Source organism: Pogona vitticeps, chromosome 5 (assembly GCF_051106095.1).
Source record: "Pogona vitticeps strain Pit_001003342236 chromosome 5, PviZW2.1, whole genome shotgun sequence".
NCBI lineage: Eukaryota > Metazoa > Chordata > Lepidosauria > Squamata > Agamidae > Pogona > Pogona vitticeps.
Genome location: NC_135787.1, coordinates 172,322,463 through 172,345,473, shown reverse-complemented (window position 1 = coordinate 172,345,473; position 23,011 = coordinate 172,322,463). Strand labels below are relative to the sequence as shown.

Here is a 23,011-nt window from a genome sequence, read left to right as displayed (position 1 = left end):
TTGGCCAATGTCTTGCCAGAGTAAGTGCAACATTCAGCAAAAAATACAACAGTTGTGTCCACTGAGTACAGGTTTATATATCTTCTTATGAGGAATAGCTGCCTACATTGGTCAGATACATCAGTGGAACAAAACAGAATGTCAGTTTTCTGAACTATATCTTGCTTTTTTTTTTCTCTTGCTCACAGGCGTATTACCAAAATAAATTGAAGTTAGCTTTGATAGGCCAGAGTCTTTTTGGACAAGAAGTTTATCAGCACTTACAGAAAGAAGGGCATAAAGTTGTAGGAGTCTTCACAATACCGGACAAAAATGGAAAGGCTGACCCTTTAGGTAAATATTTTTATTCTGTAGTAATGTCAGTACTTGTCGTGGGGCAATTTTTGTGCAGCAGGGTTGGGAGTCTCAGGCCCTCTGGAAGTTTTTGGCCTCTGCTTCCCTTCAGCTGCAGACAGCATGGCCAATGGTCAAGAATGATGCAATGTAAGAATATCTGGGGAGCTGCAAGCAGTCCATCCGTGCTGTACAATCATAGCATGCCCAGTGGTGATGTTTTTGTCCATGTGTTGGGATCAGAGATTGGAAATGCTAGTTTTGAGTTACACATCATAGAATCACCCAGCCAGCATGGCCAATACTGCTGGGGAATCATGGTAGCTGTAGTTCAAACAAATAACTTTTCCAAACTTTGTCTACGATGCAGTTATATGTTACACCTCAGTATGTCATAATGTTGCCAACAGATTGCTTTACCACAGTGGTCCCCAACCTTGAGCCTCCAGATGTTCTTGGACTACAACTCCCAGAAGCCTTCACCACTGCTTCTTCTGGCCAGGATTTCTTGGAGTTGAAGTCCAAGAACATCTGGAGGCCCAAGGTTGTGGACCACTGCTTTACCAGACTCTCTTTGTAGCCTTTCAGGAGTTGATCAATTCTGCCAAAACCATCATCTGGAATGGAAGGAGGCAGATCAGAGAGCCTTCTTCCCCACCACCTAAATTAGCTGTTATCAGATTTTGCTCTCAATAACAGTTCTCAAATTTTGCCTGTTTTGGACTTCAGTACCCAGAAACCTTGACTGCCAGCCAGAATAGCTAGGAAACTGGCAGTTGAAATCTGTCCAAATGGCCAGAGGTTAGCATATGCACCCTTAGATCACATGTAAGTAGGTTTTGGCTCCCCAGCATCCTGGCAGTCCTAGCTACTATGAACAGTGAAAAAATACTGTGGGAGCTGTAGCCAGAAATACCTGGAAAGGCAAATAGTCCTGGAGTTATCAAATCGTTTTGTGAAAAAAGTAGAATTCCAGGTAGGTTTCGGACAAAAGTCATGTTTAAAACCTTGGCATGCTGTTACGAGGCAGTTTCAGCAGTACTGGGATTAACAGACCATTGATTTGGCACCATGAAAGGCCACTTCCTTTGTTCATATATCGTGTACTCTACTCAGTGCCAAAGTAACCTCTGGGGTCATGATTTTTTTTAAAAAAACACATTTTACATCAATGGTACATATCAGTTTTTCAGCCAACAACCTGTTTGCAAACATTCAATATTTCTTATTTTCTAGCATCGGCTGCAGAAAAAGATGGAACCCCTGTATTTAAGTTCCCAAAGTGGAGAGTTAAGGGGAAGCCTATCCAAGAAGTTCTTGATGCCTATAAATCAGTTGGAGCAGAGCTGAATGTCCTCCCATTCTGTACACAGTTTATTCCCATGGATGTTATTGACAGCCCAAAGCATGGTTCCATTATTTACCATCCATCTATCCTTCCCCGTCATAGAGGAGCATCAGCCATCAATTGGTAAGTAGCCTTGATGAAGTAGTAGCATCGCATCTCGGTGGAGAGACTGGGAGCCAGAAAGTCAGCCCGCTATGAGGGAATGTTTCTGCCATTCACTTTCTAGGAATAAAGGCAGAGGCATAAAAAGCTACAGTACTTTGGGTACTGAGTGAGGGATTCTGGGAACTGTCTTCCAAAATGTAAATTATTCCATGTCTGAATAGGAACAGGTAGGCTGACACAATAGCAACACAGTGCAGGGAGAAGCGTTAGTAGTTGGTTTTGTGTGAAGGCAAAATCATTACTTCGGTAGCTGTGGGCTTGGAATTGCTATGAGATTCCTTTCCCTTCTCACCATGGTTTGCTTACATTATGGGTTTTTCTCCTCCTTCCACAGCTATCTTACACTTCTAAGATGGCAATTAGAGAGGTGCAACATCTGAAAACTGTATTAGAGGTCATGAGTTCTGACCTTTGTACTTCTCCATATCTCAGTGGTGTTGCGTGAGGAGTGGCCCCGGTTCAGCCTGAAATCCTGGTGAGGTCCTAAGACTTACAGTAGTTTGATACCACAGGGCTAGGCTTGCCCATGCTCTGACTTACATTCAAGGCAACTTCCTCTGTTCCTGTATATCACACATAATAGTGGAACCAAGCTCTGCCTAAGACATTTTGCTTGAATTGAAGGACACAAATCTCCTTCCTCTCCCATTTTCTATGCAGTAGCTGACTAGACTGGCAGTTCAGTCTTAATTGTTTTTAATCTGCATCCTTGCTGGTTTTAATAGTTTTTAACATATTTGCTTGATTAATGGTGGAGATGATTTATATGATTTTACGGATGTTGTTTTTAAAATTTTGTTAGCTTAATGTGGTTTTGTCTGGATTTATTCTTTTTAAAAATCTGTAAGCTGCCCTAAATGCTATTGTTTAGAGGAAAGTTGGGGTATAATTTATTTATTTATTTTAATCAACTGGCTACAGACCAGTGTTCTCCATGATACCTGAGCAGACACTGGAAATTTCACAATTTTTACTCCAGGTCTTCTTCAAATCCCATAGTTAGTACAGCCACTGGCTGGGGCAGTTTAACAGTCTAAAAAAAGCTGTTCTGAGAGTTGTAATCCAAAAAAGCAATTTTTCTAAGTTCTACCCCTGAGACCAGAAAGCTAGTTCTAGGGTTGCAAGATTGGCTGCATAGTACACATAGCTCTGTTCTCTAGCATGTCAGCCTTGTGTCTGTTTACAGCTCGCCCAAATAAATGCCCCCATGTAGAAGTGTGAATGCCAGGAGGCCTCATGTGAGTAGAGTGACATGGAGCCCCTTTCCCAGTAGTGCTGTTTTGGATGCAGTTATGGAGTGGGAGGAAAGTAGACAGCCCAGCCATCCTGGACAAGTATTCTTGCTGCTGGAATACCAGCTGAGGAAGTGGGAAGACCAGCTAGGAATGGAGTTGGTGATCACTTTGCCAGGAGGGGATGGCCTATGGAAGTCTAAGGGTGGATCTAAGACAACCCACTTCACTCTAATAGTAGGGCGGCTTTGTCACTCAGGTGGAGGTAAGTCCCACTGAATTCAGTACAGCTCAGTGTGTGTCCGGATGAAGCTTTTGAAATGAGCTGTTGGAGAACTTATGTTTTATGTATTCTCAAAGGCTTTCGTGGCCGGGATCTGATGGTTGTTGTGGGTTTTTTTGGGCTCTTTGGCCATGTTCTCATGGTTGTTCTTCCTAACATTTCGCCATTCTCTGTGGCTGGTGTCTTCAGAGGACAGGAGTCAGAATTGTACAGACAGAGTTCTGACTCCTGTCCTCTGAAGATGCTGGCCACAGAGACTGGCGAAACATTAGGAAGAACAACCTTCAGAACACGGCCAAAGAGCCTGAAAAACCCACAACAACCAACATGTTTTGTTTACAGAGGTTCCCAACATATCTCAGTAGGGTTACAAAGGAATTCTGCCTGGAAAGCTGCTACTGTCTATGTTGGTGGCAGCAGGGTAGATGGACCAATGGCCTGATGCAGCAGGAGACAAGTTACCTGGGTAATTTTACTTCTCATTTTTTGGAATTTTATATGAAGTCTGAGTGATGCAATCTTCCCTCTGGAATCCTCCTCACTACTTACATTTTCACCAGAAAATCTGCTGAAAGGGGGAGAATGGAACACTTCCTTGATATCTTTTGGCTATTAATGCTAAGAGCCATCACTATGGAATCACTCAATGTTCCAAAGTTACGGTTCTCCATATAACACTGTAGGAGTTACTGGGTCGATCAATTCATGTTAGAATTGAATTCAACCCTTGTATTTGCAGCCCACTTTTCAGGACTAGGGAATATGTGGCCTTCTGGATGTTATTGGACTCCACCACCCATCAATGTAGCCAGCAGAGAGGTGTGGGGAGTTGTGGACCAACAATATATTGAGAGCCACTGGATCTCAGACCTTGTTTCGACCTAAGTCTGTTCCTAAGTTTGCAGGACTATCCATTTATCTGCCTTAACATTAAATATTGGAGGGGGGGTTGAAATCAAATATTGTTTTTTTCAGTCACACTAATCTTTTTCATTTTTACTTATTTTCAGGACTTTAATTCATGGTGACAAAAAAGCTGGCTTTACAATTTTCTGGGCAGATGATGGTCTGGACACTGGACCCATTCTTTTGCAAAGGGAATGTGATGTTCAACCAAATGATACTGTGGATGATCTTTACAATCGATTCCTTTTCCCAGAAGGAATAAAAGCTATGGTAAGTCTATTAGAGGGATGTAGTGGCGCTGCGGGTTAAACTGCAGAAGCCTCTATGCTGCAAGGTCAGAAGACCAGCAGTCGTAAGATCAAATCCATGCGACGGAGTGAGCTCCCGTCGCTTGTCCCAGCTCCTGCCAACCTAGCAGTTCGAAAGCATGTAAAAATGTGAGTAGATAGATAGGGACCACCTCGGTGGGAAGGTAACAGCGTTCTGTGTCTAGTCACACTGGCCACGTGACCATGGACACTGTCTTCAGATAACACAGGCTCTATGGCTTGGAAACGGGGATGAGTACCATGCCCTAGAGTCGGACATGACTGGTCTAAATGTCAAGGGGAGCCTTTACCTTAAGTCTGTCTGGGTCAGTTTCTTCAATCTGGTGCTTTCTAGATGAGTCATGCTACAATTCCCAGAAGGGTCCAGCATGTTAACTGGTGATGCATTGTAGCCCAATATGTGTCTCAAAAGCATCACCAGTTTTACAGTGGATCATCACAAGTTGAAAGGCAAGAGGTTTGGAAATGGAATTCTGTCCAGTCCCAGAATTCACCAGTTAGGATAGCTAAAGGCCATTCTGACTGGGAGCTACTGGGCATTCTAGTCTAAAAAGCACTATTTCACATACAATACACTGGCTGTAGCCTTGTTGCATAAATCACAGCTAAAGCAGGTCCATTATGAGTCAACACGTTCCTAGTTCTATTGATTTGTTGGGCCTACTGCATTAGTGACTTACTATGCTAATCAAAAAGATTTCAGCCATTCTCTTAATGAACTTCACAACAGTCCTGTAAAGTAGGACAGTAACTGCTTGCCTATTTGGGAGGCAATTGATTGCTAGGCAATTCAATGAAGCTTGACCTGGAGGCTGAACTTTGAGCCTGTTTTCATACCCTTATGAAACAATTGGTTATGCTGGGCCCAGAATAACTGGGTATTGAAGAAGTATAGTATATTGAACTAGAATAACTGGGTATTGCTGTATGGCCAGTGAGAATATGAATTAGTAGCAGGACTTTGGCAACATTGCTTTTTCAGACTACAATTCCCAGAATCCACCCAGCCACTATGGCCAGTGCTGTCCATGCTGGCGAAAAACTGAGCTATTTAGTTTGCTATGACAGTCAAACCAATTGGTTTGCTTTTCTCCTTAGGTAGAAGCTGTACAGCTCATTGCTGATGGTAAAGCCCCTCGTATCCCTCAACCTGAGGAGGGGGCAACATACGAAGGCATCCAGAAGAAAGAAAATGCGGAGGTATGTGTGGCCATATTATGCAGCTGTACTTCCTAATAATCTCAAAGGATGCTGGGATCAATTATACTTTGGCTACTAACATTATGCCATGCAGAGTCCAGTCCTTTGAATGGCACCTCAAGGATCACAAGGTAGTTGGCAACTTTGCCTTTAAGATCAAAAAGAAAGGCCTGCCTCCGAGGTGGCCCATTCCTGTTCAGAAAACTCCAGGATCTTTACTTCCCTGCCATCAGTGTGCTGCTAATTAATAGAGGTAATTAATAAAGGGAGTAGATCAGAGGCATGTCTTGGCCATATTGTAGGAGGCTTTGTATCTGCCTGGCTTGTTTTCAAATGTACTTTTGATATAGGGAGGAATGGACATCAGCCCTGGCTTTGACACACACAATCTTCCTCCCATTAGTTCTTATGAGCAAGAAATAGAGGAATGAAAATGAAAACACAAGAAATCCAGAATACGAAAAGAAAGATGAATAGATGTCATTACTTCCTCTCTTCCATATCGTCAGGCCAGGGTTTGGGATTTTCAAAGTCAACTTCTCTACACATGGCTAACACAGAGGCTTGCTCATCATATATTTGCTTGTATAGCATACAAGTTACTGTTCCATCGTATGTTTTCATATACCAATCAAACAGCAGCTTGGTGATATTTCTTAAATATCTACGAGGTCCCAAACTTTTAGGAACAAAAAGAACTTCCTGGACCTTCCTCTGCCTCATCCATCAAGTCCAAGAATCTCCATGTGTTTCAGTATTTTTCACTAATAATATGTTTTTTCTGCAATTGGTTCCATAACCAATTTACTCGTTTATAAAAGGGAAGATGGACAGCAAGTCTCCCATCCCTGGCTATGCTAGTTAAGGATGATACGAGTTGGAGTCCAGCAAGACCTAGAAAGCTACAAGTTGTTAACCCTGATTTATAGCATATCAGGCATTTGTGCAGCAACATATTGAATGCTGTGATTAATATGGTATATGAACGCCACAAATCAATACCGCCAGGAGACCTTGTTTGTCTTCATATTCTGTTACAGTGACATTTTGCTTCTTAATAGTCCATGCAGCTATCATGTCTCATTTTTGACCCAGATACATTACTTAGGCTTGAATCTAGTGGGTAGCCCCTACTAGAGAAGACTCATTAAATCTGTAGGGTTCCCATATAGATATAGGATAGACTCACAGTTCTGCAATGGACTCAGTAAGCTTTCTCTCGTTAGGATTATTGGCTAGATTTATGTCTTTATTTTTAATTGTTGGAGGTTGCAGTGGTCAATGGCATATAATGCCTGAACTTTTAACCAATGCAGGCATTGAATGACTTCCAAGAAAACAGAGTCATGTCCCCAGAGCTTATAAATAGAAATGGAATAACTTGTATAGCATTTTCAGTGTGATCCCAGTGTATATGGAACAGGTACTCTTTCCTCAAACTCTGCTACTGAAAGGCAAAATGATGAGTTCTTCTGTGCAGAATATCTCATCTGGAGAAAAAAAAATAACAGATCTGTGTTTTGCAAAATTATAACACATTTGTTGCCAGCATATTAGTGGTCATATTTAAACTATCATTGACTGTCATCAGTATCGTTTTCTTAGTACACAAATGAGCAAAGTGCAGCCTTGGGCCCTATGCCTCTCTAGATCTCCTCTACTCCTCACCACTTCCCATTTGCTTCTGTTTTTTAAAAGGCATTTTAAGGCCAGAAGCAGCCCTGGAGAAAAACTGTGGTTAAGTAACAAACCATACCCCCCCAATACACAAACACCATAGAGCACCCCTTGCCTCTGGGGGCACAGCATGCAGGCAAAAAATAGCAAGGTGTTGGACGAAGGGTATGTATATGTTTCTGTTTCATCTTCTGGGGTAGCTACAAAGAGGTGGTAGAAAGCTTCTGCTTGAACTAGATGAACCACAGGTTAGTGTGTCATCAGAATCTTATACAGTGTTACTCTTAACTTTGGTTTGTTGAAACAAGCCACCTTCATCATCCATGGCTTGAAGTTGGCTTGTTTCAAAGAGAGAGAGAGAGAGAGAGAGAGAGCAGCAGCCACACATAACTGCTGAGCCATGGTTTCAGTTAACCATGATATGCAAACTGGGACCAGTCTTGCCGGTCAGCAGCTTGTTTTGTTCATTCTTGGTTTGTTTTCTTTGATTTCTCTGCTAATGTGCAGAGAATGCCTTTGCGATGCTTCCAAACTGGCACAGGAATTAATTGACTGTTTGCACAAAGAAGGTGAGGTTTGTGCCCCTGAAGCTTCCTTCTGTCCTTGTCCTCTAAGCAATCCCAGATGTCATCTTGAGACCAGAACATCATGACACTTTCCTACGACCACTGTGAAAAAGAAGAGTTTTTGCTCTGCAGGATCCCTGCCTGCATCCTTGCTATCTATTGCCTCCATCCACATCGATCTCTCAAAATCTATTTGCTGTCTGAAAATGTAAACATGTGGAGCTGATGGGATGTGATCATATTTTTTCTTTGAACACACAAACACCCCTCAAAGGGCGGTTAAGCCGACTTCTCTCATTCATTAGCATTTGGCAAAAGTGGGAGACCCCCTCCGTGTGTTTTGGACTACCATTCCCAGAGTTCCCTGCTGTTGACCATAATGTCAGGGCTGTCAAAAGTAGCAGGTACAAATATCTGGACAGCCAAAGTTTCCCTTTCACTATCAATAGCTCAGTGATTTAGGTATCTGGCTGGGGAGCCAGACATTGAGTTCCATCCCCCACTGGGCATCTCAGAAGAGCCAACCTGTGTAGCCTTGGGCAAGCTGCACAGTCCCAGGATGCCCCCAGAAGAAGGGAATGGTAAATCATTTCTGAATATTCTCTATCTGGAAAACCCTGGAAAAGATTGCCATAAGTCAGAAATTACTTAACAGCACAAGATGATGATGATGATGATGATGATTAAAAACTATCAGGCTCAGTCAATCAAAATTATAAAAACATTTACTGGTATTATATAATAGATACAAGTTCTCACTTTCTGAATGTTTATTTCTTCTGTAATTTTAAACCCATCCATCTTTTGTTTTATGTGGTAATAGTTTGATGAACATGCACCTCCCTTTCCTCGTTCTGTGTCATACCATGATGATTATGATTACTATCGGCACCCTACTCACTGTCTGATGATATTAAATCATGTGTCAGTAGAAACAAGTCTGCTTATGCTTTCTGGATTCCTAGATTTCATGGGATCAACCAGCAGCAGCTTTGCACAATTGGATTCGAGGGCATGATAAAGTACCTGGTGCTTGGACAATGATTGATGGTCAGGTAAGCACTGAGGGAGTGCTGTCTTGCCTTGATAGCAACGTCAACGTAGGTTACCGTTTTATGAAAAACGAGGATGCCAGCTAAAGGAAGGGAGGAAGGGGGGGCAGGGCATAGCATGGCATGTAGTCCATTTACATATCTGGATTATATTGATTACTCCACATTTTTAACATTTTGAATTTCTCTCTTGAGTCATACTTTGTGTGAAGGAAACAAATATCTGACATACAGCCTTGAAGCGGTTCTCTCATGTCAAATACTGCCTTGAAATATTTCTCTTTTGTGACATAATCTACAACAGGATTTGCCCCTCAAAATGTTGCTAAAAGGAAGGAACGATTGCCTTGATCTACACTTGCCTGTTATTCTAACACAGTTATACAAACATAGGAAGCTGCGTTGTAATGATTGGTTCATCTTGCTCAGCGTTGTTACTGACTGGCCGCTGCTATTCAGCGTTTGAGATGGGAATTTTCCAGCTGTACTTGAAGATGATGGGGATAGAATTTGATTTATCTACATGGAAAACATGCCCTCTACTGCTGAGCTGTGGTTTCTTCTGTTTTGCTGAACTGAATGGTACTGTTTGCTGAGTACATTTGCTTTAAGAAGAAGAAAAAATCTTCATCTTTTTACAGAGGACTACCTTCTACGGGTCATCCTTACTTGATGGTTCAGTTCCTCCTGGCAAAGAGCTGCCAATTAAAGGCACTGCAAAACCTGGTCTTGTGACTAAAAATGGCCTAGTTCTGTTTGGCAATGATGGAAAGATGGTAAGCATTTAAGAAACTCGCTCCTACATGTCAAGAATAATACATGCCAGACACCATCAGAGAAAATAATAGCAACCACAATGACACCAGTAAATGTTCTTTTATAAGAATTATAAATATTATTTCATGAGAATAATATTGGTGCAACTGATACTACTCTTATGATATCATTATAAGGGAAAAATTGTGGTACAAATGTTTAGAATAGTGTCTGAGCCACATGAAGTCCCTCTTTGGGAGAAAGATAGAAATAAAAATAGATAAACACCTATTTCCAGCAGTTTTTCTTACTCTACCAGCTGCCTGTACCTGTTTTTTTTCCTTTAGTTGTTGGTCAGAAATTTGCAGTTTGAAGACGGAAGAATGATTCCAGCTTCTAAATATTTCTCCATGGATGAGATGTCTTCTGTAGAACTTACTGAAGAGGAGAAGAAGATGGCAGAAGATATCAAGGTAAATTATTGCTATATCTGAGAGGAGAAATTTCCACAGTAGTTGGGCAGAGGCTGGAATTTAATCTGACAGGGCTTTTTTTAAGCCCATAGGCAGGAATTGTGTGCACAATTTTTCAAAACTTTTGAAGTAGTTGGGAAAATGTCAAATATTTTAAAAATATTGTTATTGTGTGTCATCAAGTTGCATCCAACTTATGATGACCCTAATAGAGTTTCAAGGTATGTAAGATATTTGATGAGTGGTTTTATAATTGTCGCAGCCCAGGGAGTCTACATGGCCTCACATGGATTTTAACCAAGCTGTCTTGAGTCCTACTTAAGCAGTCTATTGGCTATACTACACTGTCTGTTGGTTTCTAAATAAGAATATAAGGAGGAAGGAAAGAAGGAAGGGAACAGAAAGTCTGTAAAAAAAGCACAATAGAAAATGCAACATGACTGTAATATACATACGTATGCTATAGATATAATTATGCATATATATATAGCATTTCGTTCCTGTATTTTAAACATGTTTTGTTCATATCTTCATATGAATGAGGATTTCCGGGAGACAGCACCCCAAAAAACTGAAAACTTTGAGTGCTACTTGACTAGCAGCTAGCAATATATAATCTTATGTATGTGCAAGAAACAATGCAGATGTTCTTACTTGCAAATAAATAGTCATTTCCTTTGAGTGATATTTTTAAGATTACACTCCTGACATCATCAGGCCATGTAGAATGAACAGGTTTTTTGCAAATCCACTGCTGGATTTGAGGGACCCTCAAGCAAATTCTTTGGAGGGGATGGAGTTACACTCTGGCCACTGTTTAATCAATGTGCCATTTTGCGCCAACATGCCTTGTTGGTAGATGGATTTTTTAGTATCATTGTTTCAGATATTGCTTGCCTCTTACAGTCCATTTGGAAGGGAATTTTGAGCAACGTGGCTGTAATTGACGACACTACTGACTTCTTTAAGTCTGGAGCCTCGTCTATGGATGTTGTTAGGTAAGTCAACATCTCTGAAGGGACTTGAAGAATTCTTGCACAATTACTTGTTCTTGACATGTTACTGATCCCTATGAGATTTCTTGTCTCTCGCATGAGAAATGAAAAGAAACGTCTTTTTAAAAAATTTTAAATTTCACAATTTGTTCAAGATCTCTCTAGGTAAAACTAGTGTCATTTCCTAATGTGAAGTAGAGCATTGGTCCCCAACCTTAGGCCTCCAGATGTTCTTGGACTATAACTCCCAGAAGTCTTCACCCCCACTTCTGCTGGCCAGGATTTTTGGGAGTTGAAGTCCAAGAACATCTGGAGGCCCAAGGTTGGGGACCATTGAAGTAGAGCATACTGAACACATATAGATACACACAAAGAGAGAAAGAGAGAATGCACAAGCACAGGACTGGCTGATAGATCATAAAGATGTGAACAGCCTGTCTGATATGTCTACTTCTTGAAAGTCCACCTACATAATTTGTGCAAAATTTGGTCATGCAGGTGTAAGAAACCAGTACTAGCAGAAAATATCTTGTCATTGCCATCTTGTAGGCAATGAGAACATTTTGCCATTTCTTGTTCTCATGCATGAGAACAAGGTAAGTGAGGATTTTTGTCTTTGCTGAATGCACTGGTAGTGTGAATTTCTCATAAGAACTCTGAAAAAAAGTCTCGCGGGGCATTCTATTTGTCCTAGCACCACACTCTTGAAAACACAAGTAGGAAGCACAAAAGAGAGCCTTCTTGTTGGCTGCTTCCAGGCTCTGTTTTAGAAAGCGGTATTGGTTCCCTCCCTATTGTCCTTCTGCCAACAGGTGATCTTTTTATTCATATAGGTCTTTGGCATTAAACTTCATCAGTTGTTGAAGAAGGTTAAGTAATTGGTCATTGCTTTATTATTCTTGTGTTTTCAACTGATTGGTTCTTCTGATATGTTTTAATGTACGTTGTGATATATTTTTGTAAGGAATTTGCGTATAATTCTGTTGTTGACCATCTTAAGCAACTTTCTTGGTAGAAAGACACATACATACATACATACATACATACATACATACATACATACATACATACATACATACATACATACATACATACATACATACATACATACACACATACACGCACGCACGCACGCACGCACGCACGCATGCATGCATGCATGCATGCATGCGTGCATGCTCCTTGTGCTTCTGTGGCAGAGTGGAACTAGGCAAAATCACAGCTCAGAACAACTCCCAGACTCTCCCAGCCAGCATGGCCACTTGAAGGGTAAGGGGTGTCTTAACAATTGGTTGAAAATAGTAACTTTCTTGAACTTTAGAGGAAACATGCTGCCCTAACGGTTTATGAACTGTAGCATCACTGTCGGCAGAAGATAGGCTGCCATGTTAGGTCCAGCAGGATAGCAGGTGATTTGGAAGAGCCAATAGGGTTCTGTCTGGTCTTATATCATTGCCACCTTGGGCCTGTTTCTCCTCACTGTAAGCAGTTTATCACTTGTGTGATGCTAAGCTGTTGAAACCCTATGTGAATCATTAGTCTCTACCTCTAGTGAGTGGGGCTATCCTGAAACAATCTCTTGCTTGAGTCAGAGTATCACATGGTGCCCCATCCTTGTCAAGACCAGCTGCATAACCCCTCCCAAAAACCCCCCACATATTTTGGCACAAAAAAATCTCTCAATTATCTCTTCCATTTTTGTAGCAGCAAAAATGGAGAAAGAACACAGGACAATGAACAATTACTGCTTTTTGATGACACACCAAATATGCTGCCTGAGGCACCTCCTCAAACTGCCTAATGGTAGACCTGGCCCTATGAATGACCGTATACCTCCAAACTGCGAGCTCAGATACTTCCATTTAAAAGAGCACAGTTCCAAAATGGAAGAGTTCCAGACACAAGCTGAGGCCCACACAGTTTTCTCATGTTTTTGATCCACTTTTAACCATTTTGCATTTCTTTCTGTCTCCAGGATGATTGAAGAGATCAAGCAAATATGCAGTACACTAGAGCTACAGAATGAAGATGTCTACATGGCCCCCAAGTTTGGAGATTTTATCCAAACAGTTGTCCGAAAATACCGGGGAGAAGACACAAAGGAAGAATTAGTGGTAGATTATGTAAGCTACTTTCTGAAATTTAATTCTTCTTTAAAAACCTCAGAATTTGCCTTATCCTGAGGCAGATCATGAGTCCATCTAGTCCACTATTTCCACCTCTGACTGGTAGCAGCTCTCTGAGGTTTCAGGCAGGAACTTTTTGATCCCTACATGAACATATTAGGGATTCAAGCTAGAATCTTCTGTTTCCAAAGCAGGGATTCTACCACTGGGTAAATTTAGAAGTAGATTTATACCAAGCTACAGAAGTGTACAAGAGTTAATTGTAGCTCTCATGGTTCGTTTCCAAAGGACTATCTATGTTTGACTTGTGCTGCAGCTGCTGCCAAGTTAAATTCCCAGTGTCATGTTGATTGGTACTGGAGCCCAGAGGCAAATAAGGAAAACGAGGGAGGAAATTCAGATGGTGGTGGCTCCTTTCATGCTAGGCTATGCACTGATATCCATCTCCATATTTGTGCACTATAATGCCCGTGTCCGTCTCTCTGCCTCCTAAGGAATTCACTAGGTGCCCATCAGAGTGGTGCTGGGTAGTCTATTTTCTGTGGTGGGTGGTAGTGTTAGAGTTCCAGGTACCATCCCTGAAAGTACATAATGCCGAATCCTTTCTTAGTCTAATGGAGCATTTTGGTTTGTCATATGGACGGACTGGCAAAAATTGATCAACTTTATATTTGAGCAACACCTGTAAAATAATGATGTTTTGAATGTCATATTCGACACTTGGAGGCAGTTGTAGGATCAAGCAATACTTCGATAACTTTGTTGAAAGTAAATGTAACTTTGATTTGCTAATGGGATCTAAAATCTCATATACATGTTAATACCCGGGCTATTTTATGTGTGCACAAAATGCGCTTGTTACAAAAGGACCCCTGTATCCGTGGGATCAGTATCTGTGGTTTCATTTATCCATGGTCTAAAAATATAAAAAATACTAAAAGAAAAAAATACAGAAAAAACTTATTTTCACATGTATTGCCTGAACTAGCCTCTAGAGGGAATCAGAGACTGTGCTATAAATACTTGATGACCCACAAATGACGAATTGCCCCCCCCTGTGACCCGACGAACAACAAATCAATTTGTCATTCATCATGTCATTTCCCCCACCCCTTGCTATGCCCCAGGGCATAGCAAGAGGAGGGAAAGCAGGGGTCAAAACGATCCTGCAGCATTTTGATCCCCTTTCGCCTCCTCTTGCTAAGCCTCATGGAGCTTAGCAAGAAGAGGGAAAGCAGGAATCAAAACCATCCTGCAGCGTTTTGATCCCTTTTTCCTCTTGCATAGCAAAAGGAGGGAAAACAGGAATCAATGCGATCCCACAGTGGCTGGGAGATCTGTTTGTTCCCTCTCTGGTCTCTTTCCTCCTCTTCCTCTGCCACATAGTCATAGGAAGAGGAGGAAAGAGGAACCAAGCCATCCTCCAGCCCTGGGGGTAGGATTCCCTTCGGCCAGGCTTTAGTAGAGTAGACCTTTTAGTAGAGTAGACCTTTGGTCTAGGTGGGCGGGATAGAAATCCAATAAATAAATAAATAAAACAGTAAACTGCCAGAAGGGAAAACCCCTTTCTGCCTATGCCCCCGAGGAAAGCTGATCCGCAAGGGCATAAGCAGATAGGGAATGAAGGGACGAATATAAAAGGGTTATATTCATTGCTTCATATTCGTGGGAATCTCTGGCCCCCAAGAATAAGAAGCAATGAACATCTGACAAATCAGGGATATTTAACAAATATTCTGATTCATTTTTATATTCGTCTCCATGTCTACTTGTTAGTGAAATAATTTTTTCTGTTTTTTTCTTTTACCATGCTACCTACCTACCTACCTACCTACCTACCTACCTACCTACCTACCTACCTACCTACCTACCTACCTACCTACCTACCTACCTACCTACCTACCTACCTACCTACCTACCTACCTACCTACCTACCTGTAATGTTCACTATTATCCATGGTTTTCTGTATCCACGGTGGGGCAGATATGGGGGTTCTAGTGTATACTTAACATTTTCTACAGGAAAATACTGTTTACATTAATTTGTAGGACAAACAGAAGTCTATGCTTTGTCTCGCTGTTAGGTTACCAAAGAAGTAAACAATATGACAGTGAAGATGCCATATCAGTGTTTCATCAATGGGCAGTTTATGGATGCTGAAGATGGAAAAACATATGATTCTATAAATCCAACAGATGGATCAGTGAGTAGTAAATATTTTGAGACGTATCTTGTCTTTGACTGACTCCTTTATACCGAATTAGTAGTAGTTAATACACAAGGAGTGGCAGCAAAGCTTGTTTTGAAGCATTTAGCTGAAAATCTAGTAAAGCATGGCCTCTAGAAGCAATGCTTAAAGGTCTATCTTTCCTTTATTAATATTTTGTCTCGGAGTGGATTTTAAGAACAGAGGCGAGTCACTTGGGTTCAGGACCTCCTCAGACTTGCAGCCCAGAAACAGATGTTTTCCCTCAAGTTTCTGCTTCCTGGTGCCTTCGAGCTATGTTTGGACATAACTCTCATCATCCTCAGCAAGCATGACCATTGGCTGTTCTACATTATAATCTACACAAAGATGATAAATTTCAGACTGGGTAGTGTAGTTTTTAGAACATTTAGTGGAGTAAAAGAATTATGATAGTATCAACTGGAACAAGGAAATCAACAAGTCAGTATCCCTGCCCTGCTATGTATCTCCTTTCCCTTCTTTGCTGTTTTTCTTCTCTTTTATTTCCTTTCTGGCCTGTTCTTTCTTTCTTCACTCTCTCTTTCCCTTCCCCCTCCCTTCTCTGTCTCTTTTTTCCTTTCTCATATGTTTGCCTTAAGTGAAAACACAAGAGAACAGTACAAAATGAAATTGTAAAACCGGGCGATAATGGGCAGTCTCTGTCACTGGTTGCTGGGAAAACATGGGGAACCATGTTCTCCCAGCTCCCAGAGTGGACTGTTGGTCCAGATTGGCGGGATAAAAATCAAATAAATAAATAAATAATAAATAAAATAAACCAGTGGTTGAACTTGTTAAAAAATCAGCCTCATTTTTTTAAAAAAACCTAGGCTAGCATGTCTCCCGTCTCTATGACAGGTGATTGCCAAAGTTTCCCTCGCCTCATTGGCCGATGTTGACAAAGCAGTTGCAGCAGCAAAAGATGCCTTTGAACACGGTGAATGGGGGAAGATGAATGCAAGAGAAAGAGGGAGACTAATGTACAGGTATAGTGTTCCTTCTGTCTTGCAAGTCCTGTCTAAAAAAAAAAAATCATGATGTGTCCTATGTAGGATGGTCTTTTCTGAAAGTCTGGTTTCAAGAAGGAATAAAAACAGCTGCTGTAAACTCAGATCCTGTGCGCTGTCCAGACAAAAGAGAGAGTTCCAGATCATGCCTACTTCATGCAAATGAAGGAAGTGTGCATGTATGGTCATGTTTGTTCTGCTTCTACAACCATAGGGCAAATTAACAAAGCCTGTTCTGTTTGTGCACATCCGCAGTGCGATACTAACCATACTTCCAGGGCCAAGGCAGCCACAGAAGTGGCTATGTTAGCATGCTTCTTACTCTTTTGCATAGCTTGACGTTGGGTAGGGCTCACGTGAACTGGGGAGGTGGCCATTTGTTTAGCACTTGGTTTAGTATGGACCCCGTGTTGCAGTGGTTAAACTGTAGTCCTGCAGTCAAGATTCTTCTCACAACCTGAGTTTGATCCTGAGGGGTTCAGGTATTTGGCTCATGGTTGACTCAACCTTCCATCCTTTCGAGGTCAGTAATATGAATACCCAGTTCTCTGGGGGGCAAAGTGTTGCTTGCATAATTATGTTGTAAACTGCCCAGAGCACTAGGCATAGGCATCCTTCAGTCTATGGTAACATGCTCTGAATCGAGGAGTGTCCTCTCCAGAGCATGAAGCCCGGGTAAGGTAATATGGAGGATAGGCTGTTACCCAAGCAGCAGATCCCTCCTCTCCACATTGCTGAAATGGTCCAATGGAAAGGCAAGAGCCAAGACAACTGGTTCCAGCAACGTCGCAGGAGTTGGCAGAATGACACATGCTGCCTTCAGGACTCCAGCTCCGGATTTTGCCTCGAGGTTAACTCCTGAAGCCTTTTCCATGAGTGGATATAGCCACAAGGCAGTGGAGGTTTGAAATTGGAGTTTTCCTTCTCCTAGATGGGCTGCCTTCCATGGCTGATGAGCCCCACCTACCTGGCCTGCTCTTTAATAGTGCAAAAGTGCCCAGAGCACTATGGGGTAGTATGTAAGTCAAAATGACAACAACAAAATAATATTTGTTGATTATAGAATTGTTTCTTATGTTTAATATTTACCTTGCCTTATGGGGACCTTTCTCAAGAAAAGGTGACAAACAATGTTAGGAATATTTTTTAATTTGTTTCTATGTAAGCTTTTCTTCAAAGAGTTCAAGGTAGCATGCATGGTTTAGTGCCTATCCTTACAACAGGAGTTTGGAAAAGTTCCTTTTTTAAGAAAAAAGATGGAGCTCCCAAACGTCATGCTGGTTGGGAGATTTTGGGAGTGGTCATCCAAATTCGTAACTTTTCCAAAAATCTTTTTGTAATAATTAATGATCGATGAGGGAGTGATTGATCCAAGGTCACCCAATGATTTTTATGATTAAATGCCTTTTAAAACTGCCTCTCCCCATCCTGATATGGCACAGGTGTCTTGCCTCCAAATAGGATTTTCTGAAAGCATGTATAGACAGTACGATTTTTAAAAAAAGTTCTGTGCTTTTGCAGAACAAGGGACAAAATCACACCTTCTTACCATGATATTGAAGTTGGTGTGTTTTTTTTGCTTTCAGCAAAACTGCTTTGGGGAATGCATGTTGCTCTGCTGTCATTTCATGCATCATATGTGTGTGGTTCTCTTCTTTTTGAAAGACTTGCAGACCTGATGGAAGAACATCAAGAGGAGCTGGCAACCATCGAGGCAATTGACTCAGGAGCTGTTTACACACTGGCTTTGAAAACCCACATAGGAATGTCAGTGCAAACATTTCGATACTTTGCAGGATGGTGTGACAAAATACAGGTAAGCCAATATTTGACTTGACGCTGATATTCTAGGAACACAATACAGGAATTGTGCTTTTCCACACTTCAACCCTTTCTAGAGGAGTGCCAATTTTGTGTCAGACTCTGACTGGTGAACCCCAGAATTCCTGGTTGGGGGGCAGGGAAGTTCCGGCAAGTTTGGCATCTGCTTCCCCTTGTAAGAGAAACAGCAGCTGTATTTGTGCAGAGGGATGCACAGTGAATGAATAGAGAAGTCAGCTCCCAGAGGAACGGGATGTTTACACTGCAATGCACAGAGAGGAGTGGATTGGAAGACTTATGCATATCATTTCCAGGGATGTAGTCATTTTAGTCTGGTGTGGGGGAAAAAAACAATGAAGAATCCTGAGGCATCTAAAAGACCAGCAGATTTTTTATGGTCCATTGTCCACTCCATCAGATGCATTGGGTATAGTCTCTGTGTATATACTTACAATGACAATAAATTATATTATTATTATTATTATTATTATTATTATTATTATTATTATTATTATTATTATTATTATTATTATTATTATTATTATTATTATTATTATTATTATTATTATTATTATTATTTACAGACACTTACATTCATGCTAGGAGTGACTCCATGAGAACATTCAATATAACATTCTAATCCCAAAGAAAGGGGACACCAAAGAGTGCAGCAACTGTAGGACTTTTGCCTGAATTTCCGATGGAAGCAATTTTTAATGGGTGTAATTTGATCAGAATCATCCATAGCCACATTGCAAAGTGTATGCATTCCTGTGAAAGCCCACCCAAGTGGTGTCCCCATACATTCCCAACATACACATTTAAATATGTTTTTTTAAAAACTTGAAAGGGAAAAAAAGTTCAGTTATAACAGATGTATGGCTGAAATCCTGTTGCTCAGTGTAGTAAGCTGCACTCGAGCAGACCCATTGGATCAGTGTGAGTTTGTTGAGTCAACTCCTCCATAAGTTCCATGGATTCAAATGGATTCAATCTGCTTGTGACTTACTATGCTAAGCAACAGGATTTTAGCCTATTTGTAAGAAAAGACTATACTGTAGTGATGATGGTGGATCTTTACAAACATTCATGATCAATATTCCAACTTGGAGCAGTTACCCTTTTGGTAGATAGCACCTAGAATACCCCAGTCAGCATAGTAACTTTTCTCAGCTTTGTGTCAAGATGCTTTTCAGAAGATGTAGTATAAGAGCAAATAATTTATTTGAACAAATCTGATCATATAATTGATTACTCTTTTGACACTGCCATTTTTATTTAATTTTTTTTCCATTTAGGGTTCTACCATCCCAATTAACCACGCACGACCAAACCATAATTTAACTTTCACCAAGAAAGAACCATTAGGGTAAGTGTTATTCTCTTTGCTAATGGAATTTCTACTTCTACTAATGGAACTTCTGCTTCTTCTAATTACTTCTAATAATACTAGTTTTCATAGATCTACATTTTGACAATCCAGTTCTGTTTCTCGGTCTCTCCCCCCCCCCCCAACCTTTACTGCTTCCAAATCTGCAGTGTTTGTGCAATTGTCATTCCCTGGAATTATCCCCTGATGATGCTTGCATGGAAGAGCGCGGCATGTTTGGCTGCTGGCAATACCTTAGTCCTGAAACCAGCACAGGTAACGCAGCAGGAACTAATAGCTTGGGATATGCATTCTGTAGCAGGGATGTAGAAAGTTTCTTCAGATGTTGGTCTGCACTTCCCATCAGTCCTAGCTGACACAGCCAATGAAGAGAAATGGTGGGCTTTGTATCTAACAATATATGGGAGGTCCCACATTCTCCAACCTCTGGTCCAGCATTTCTGTGGTTGCTGTCTGCTGATTGACTCACTGACCTACTCAGAATATTATTACATAGGATTTCTGCTGACGAAATCCAGCTCTGTTCGCCAGCTAACCCGTAGGGACCTGCTATAGTTCCTATGTGTTAGCCGGTGAACAGAGCTGTATTTCATCAGCAGAAATCATATGTAATAATACTCTGAGTAGGTCAGTAAGTCAGTGACATGTTTGATTTCAGCCTCAAGATAAAATAATGCCAATATGGCAAAAATGTTTTGATGTCATTCGAAAATAAGGAAGTGACTAATCACATTGCAGGATAAAGTTACTTTTAAAAAAAATTATTTTGTGAGTTTAAAAAATATGTTACAAGTTGTGGTAATCACTAAAATGCATGTTAGAATCAAATTCAAATGAATTCTCTGAAACCACATGAATATCTAAAATTGTAGGTTGTCTACTTAAACTGTGTGTTTTTACATAGGTCACTCCATTGACTGCCTTAAAGTTTGCAGAGCTCTCTGTAAAAGCAGGATTTCCCAAAGGTGTTATCAATATTATCGCTGGTTCAGGTAAAGTACTGATGTATATGTTCTTTTTTCACATCCCAATAATAGATTGGAGGGCAGGGCAGTAGAAGAACTTGAAAAAAAAATTATGTTTTGGTACTTCTAGAATTCCTTAGCCTGCATGACTGCTTGCTATAGTGGTTGGGGGAGGATTCTGGGGGTTAACAGTCCCAAAAATAATTTTTCCAAGCTCTGGCAAGTAGTAATCAAAAATGTCAACTCACAATTACACCAAAGCTTACGGTATTTAATCCTACCTGCATTTCCACAGGTGGTTTAGCAGGACAGCGCTTATCTGAACACCCAGATATTCGTAAACTGGGTTTCACTGGCTCAACACCAATTGGGAAACAGATCATGAAAAGGTAATTGCACTCCTTGCATTTTTATTACACACACCCTCCTCCACAGGTTGTACATTTGTCACAGCATTTTTAGGTGCATGGGTTCTTTATACAGATGGGCAGGAACCGAACCACAGACCAGAAAAACTGATGAATCGGGCTGAGCCGTGGACTGGTTTACAACCTGGTTTGGGGACAAACTTGTTTTCCGTTGGGCACTTTGTTTTGCATCTGCAACATGGAGGCTGGCTTACTCCCTTCTCACTGCCTCCATTGCCTCTGTCTGGTCCGGCTGTTGCCACCACCATCCTCAGAAATGGCAGACCCAGCTTTCCTTTCTGGAGAAGGCCCCACTGCTTCTGAACACGTGCTCGTCGCCCAGCTTATAGGCAAGCACATGCGCAGAGGCAGCAGGCCTGGCTCCTGGAGGGGAAGCTGGCCTGCTGTCTCTTGAGGATGGTGGCAGCGGTGGAGGAGGTGGCGGCGGCAGTGGCAGGACCAGGTAGGGAAGCCATGGGGGCAGTAGAAAGGGGGCAGTGGGTGGGCAGGAACCCAAAAAGCAAACCACACACCAGTTCATTTTTCAGGGGGTTTGTGATGATTCATAGTTCACGGGTAGCCAGGAAGCATCATGAACCACCAGTTTTCCAATTTGTGCTCATCTGTACTTCTGTACGAAATGCTTTCATGACTGCCCAAATTGCATTGCTCTTTCTAACATCTCAAAGCTTCCCTAATCCCAGCCCTTCCAGCCTATATTTATTTATAGAATTTCCCCTGGGGAGAAATAGTACCAAATGCTGTAAGATAACCTCTTCCTTCCTTCCTTCCTTCCTTCCTTCCTTCCTATCATAATGCTAGCTGTGCTGTGAGTAACCTGAAGAAAGTTTCTCTGGAGTTGGGTGGGAAATCCCCACTGATCATATTCAATGACTGTGAACTTGACAAAGCTGTGAGAATGGTAAGTCTGATTTTAAGTCTGATTTTTATATAATATATATAATATTTTTTCCAGGGATAAGCCTGTGGGAATAAAGAGACATTTTTCTTTCTCACTGCTTTGGGCTGCTATCAAACAAAATGTTTATTAGGCAATTATCCTGATTCATTGAGGAATTTAATGACAGTGGTGGAGGGAGCAATTATACACTTATCTGTATATAAATCCACCAATTTTTCCATTTTTTAAAATTTTTTCTTCTCTTTATTTATATCAGAGCACTGCACAATTTAAATGTATGGACTTGTAAGAAATATAGATAATGTTAAAAGAAATTAAAATGTTAAAACAATTAGACTATTTTTGACCAGAACTGGGCCACTTCAATAGCATTCTCAGCTATTTGGTAGTTCTTTTTTTTGGGGGGGGGACATATGGAGGGCGGCATAAATTGCATGCACTTACTGTATGTACTGCATTGATTGAATTTCTGCACAGTCCCAGAAAATGTGTCCTGTATCCAAGAAGCCCCGTTGTACTTTGATTATTCTTTGATCTTCCTATCTTGCTTCAAAGTCTATTAAGTGGCTTCCAGATAGTCCATCAAGAGACTTATCCTGGTGAGGGACAATCTTTTTTCTTACCACAAGCATGCACACAAAAATAAAATACAATAAGTTAAGGAGGGAAGCTGGGCAGTATCGTTTGATTGGTACCACTTGAAGCCCTCTTTTGAGAAACATCTTAGAGAAAGCACCTCTAAGATGCCATGGTGGGGATACCTTGCTGTGATGTACAAGGAACACTTAAGATTCACAGTAATTGGTGCGCTGTGATTTTTTAAATGTGAT

The 23,011-nt window shown here is 41.1% G+C and overlaps 1 protein-coding gene across 1 annotated transcript in view; it reads left to right on the top strand.

Annotated features, from left to right (window-relative positions):
* Positions 1-23,011, top strand: part of ALDH1L2 (aldehyde dehydrogenase 1 family member L2) — a 38,707-nt gene that overhangs the window by 8,577 nt on the left and 7,119 nt on the right. The window contains exons 2-18 of the mRNA XM_073000003.2: positions 189-333; positions 1,570-1,804; positions 4,372-4,537; positions 5,695-5,796; positions 9,005-9,094; positions 9,733-9,867; positions 10,195-10,320; positions 11,227-11,318; positions 13,291-13,438; positions 15,526-15,645; positions 16,528-16,655; positions 18,342-18,492; positions 19,796-19,866; positions 20,037-20,142; positions 20,792-20,879; positions 21,148-21,241; positions 22,082-22,181. Of these exons, the coding sequence (XP_072856104.2) occupies positions 189-333; positions 1,570-1,804; positions 4,372-4,537; positions 5,695-5,796; positions 9,005-9,094; positions 9,733-9,867; positions 10,195-10,320; positions 11,227-11,318; positions 13,291-13,438; positions 15,526-15,645; positions 16,528-16,655; positions 18,342-18,492; positions 19,796-19,866; positions 20,037-20,142; positions 20,792-20,879; positions 21,148-21,241; positions 22,082-22,181 (2,097 nt within the window). The remainder of the gene's footprint in view (positions 1-188; positions 334-1,569; positions 1,805-4,371; positions 4,538-5,694; positions 5,797-9,004; positions 9,095-9,732; positions 9,868-10,194; positions 10,321-11,226; positions 11,319-13,290; positions 13,439-15,525; positions 15,646-16,527; positions 16,656-18,341; positions 18,493-19,795; positions 19,867-20,036; positions 20,143-20,791; positions 20,880-21,147; positions 21,242-22,081; positions 22,182-23,011) is intronic.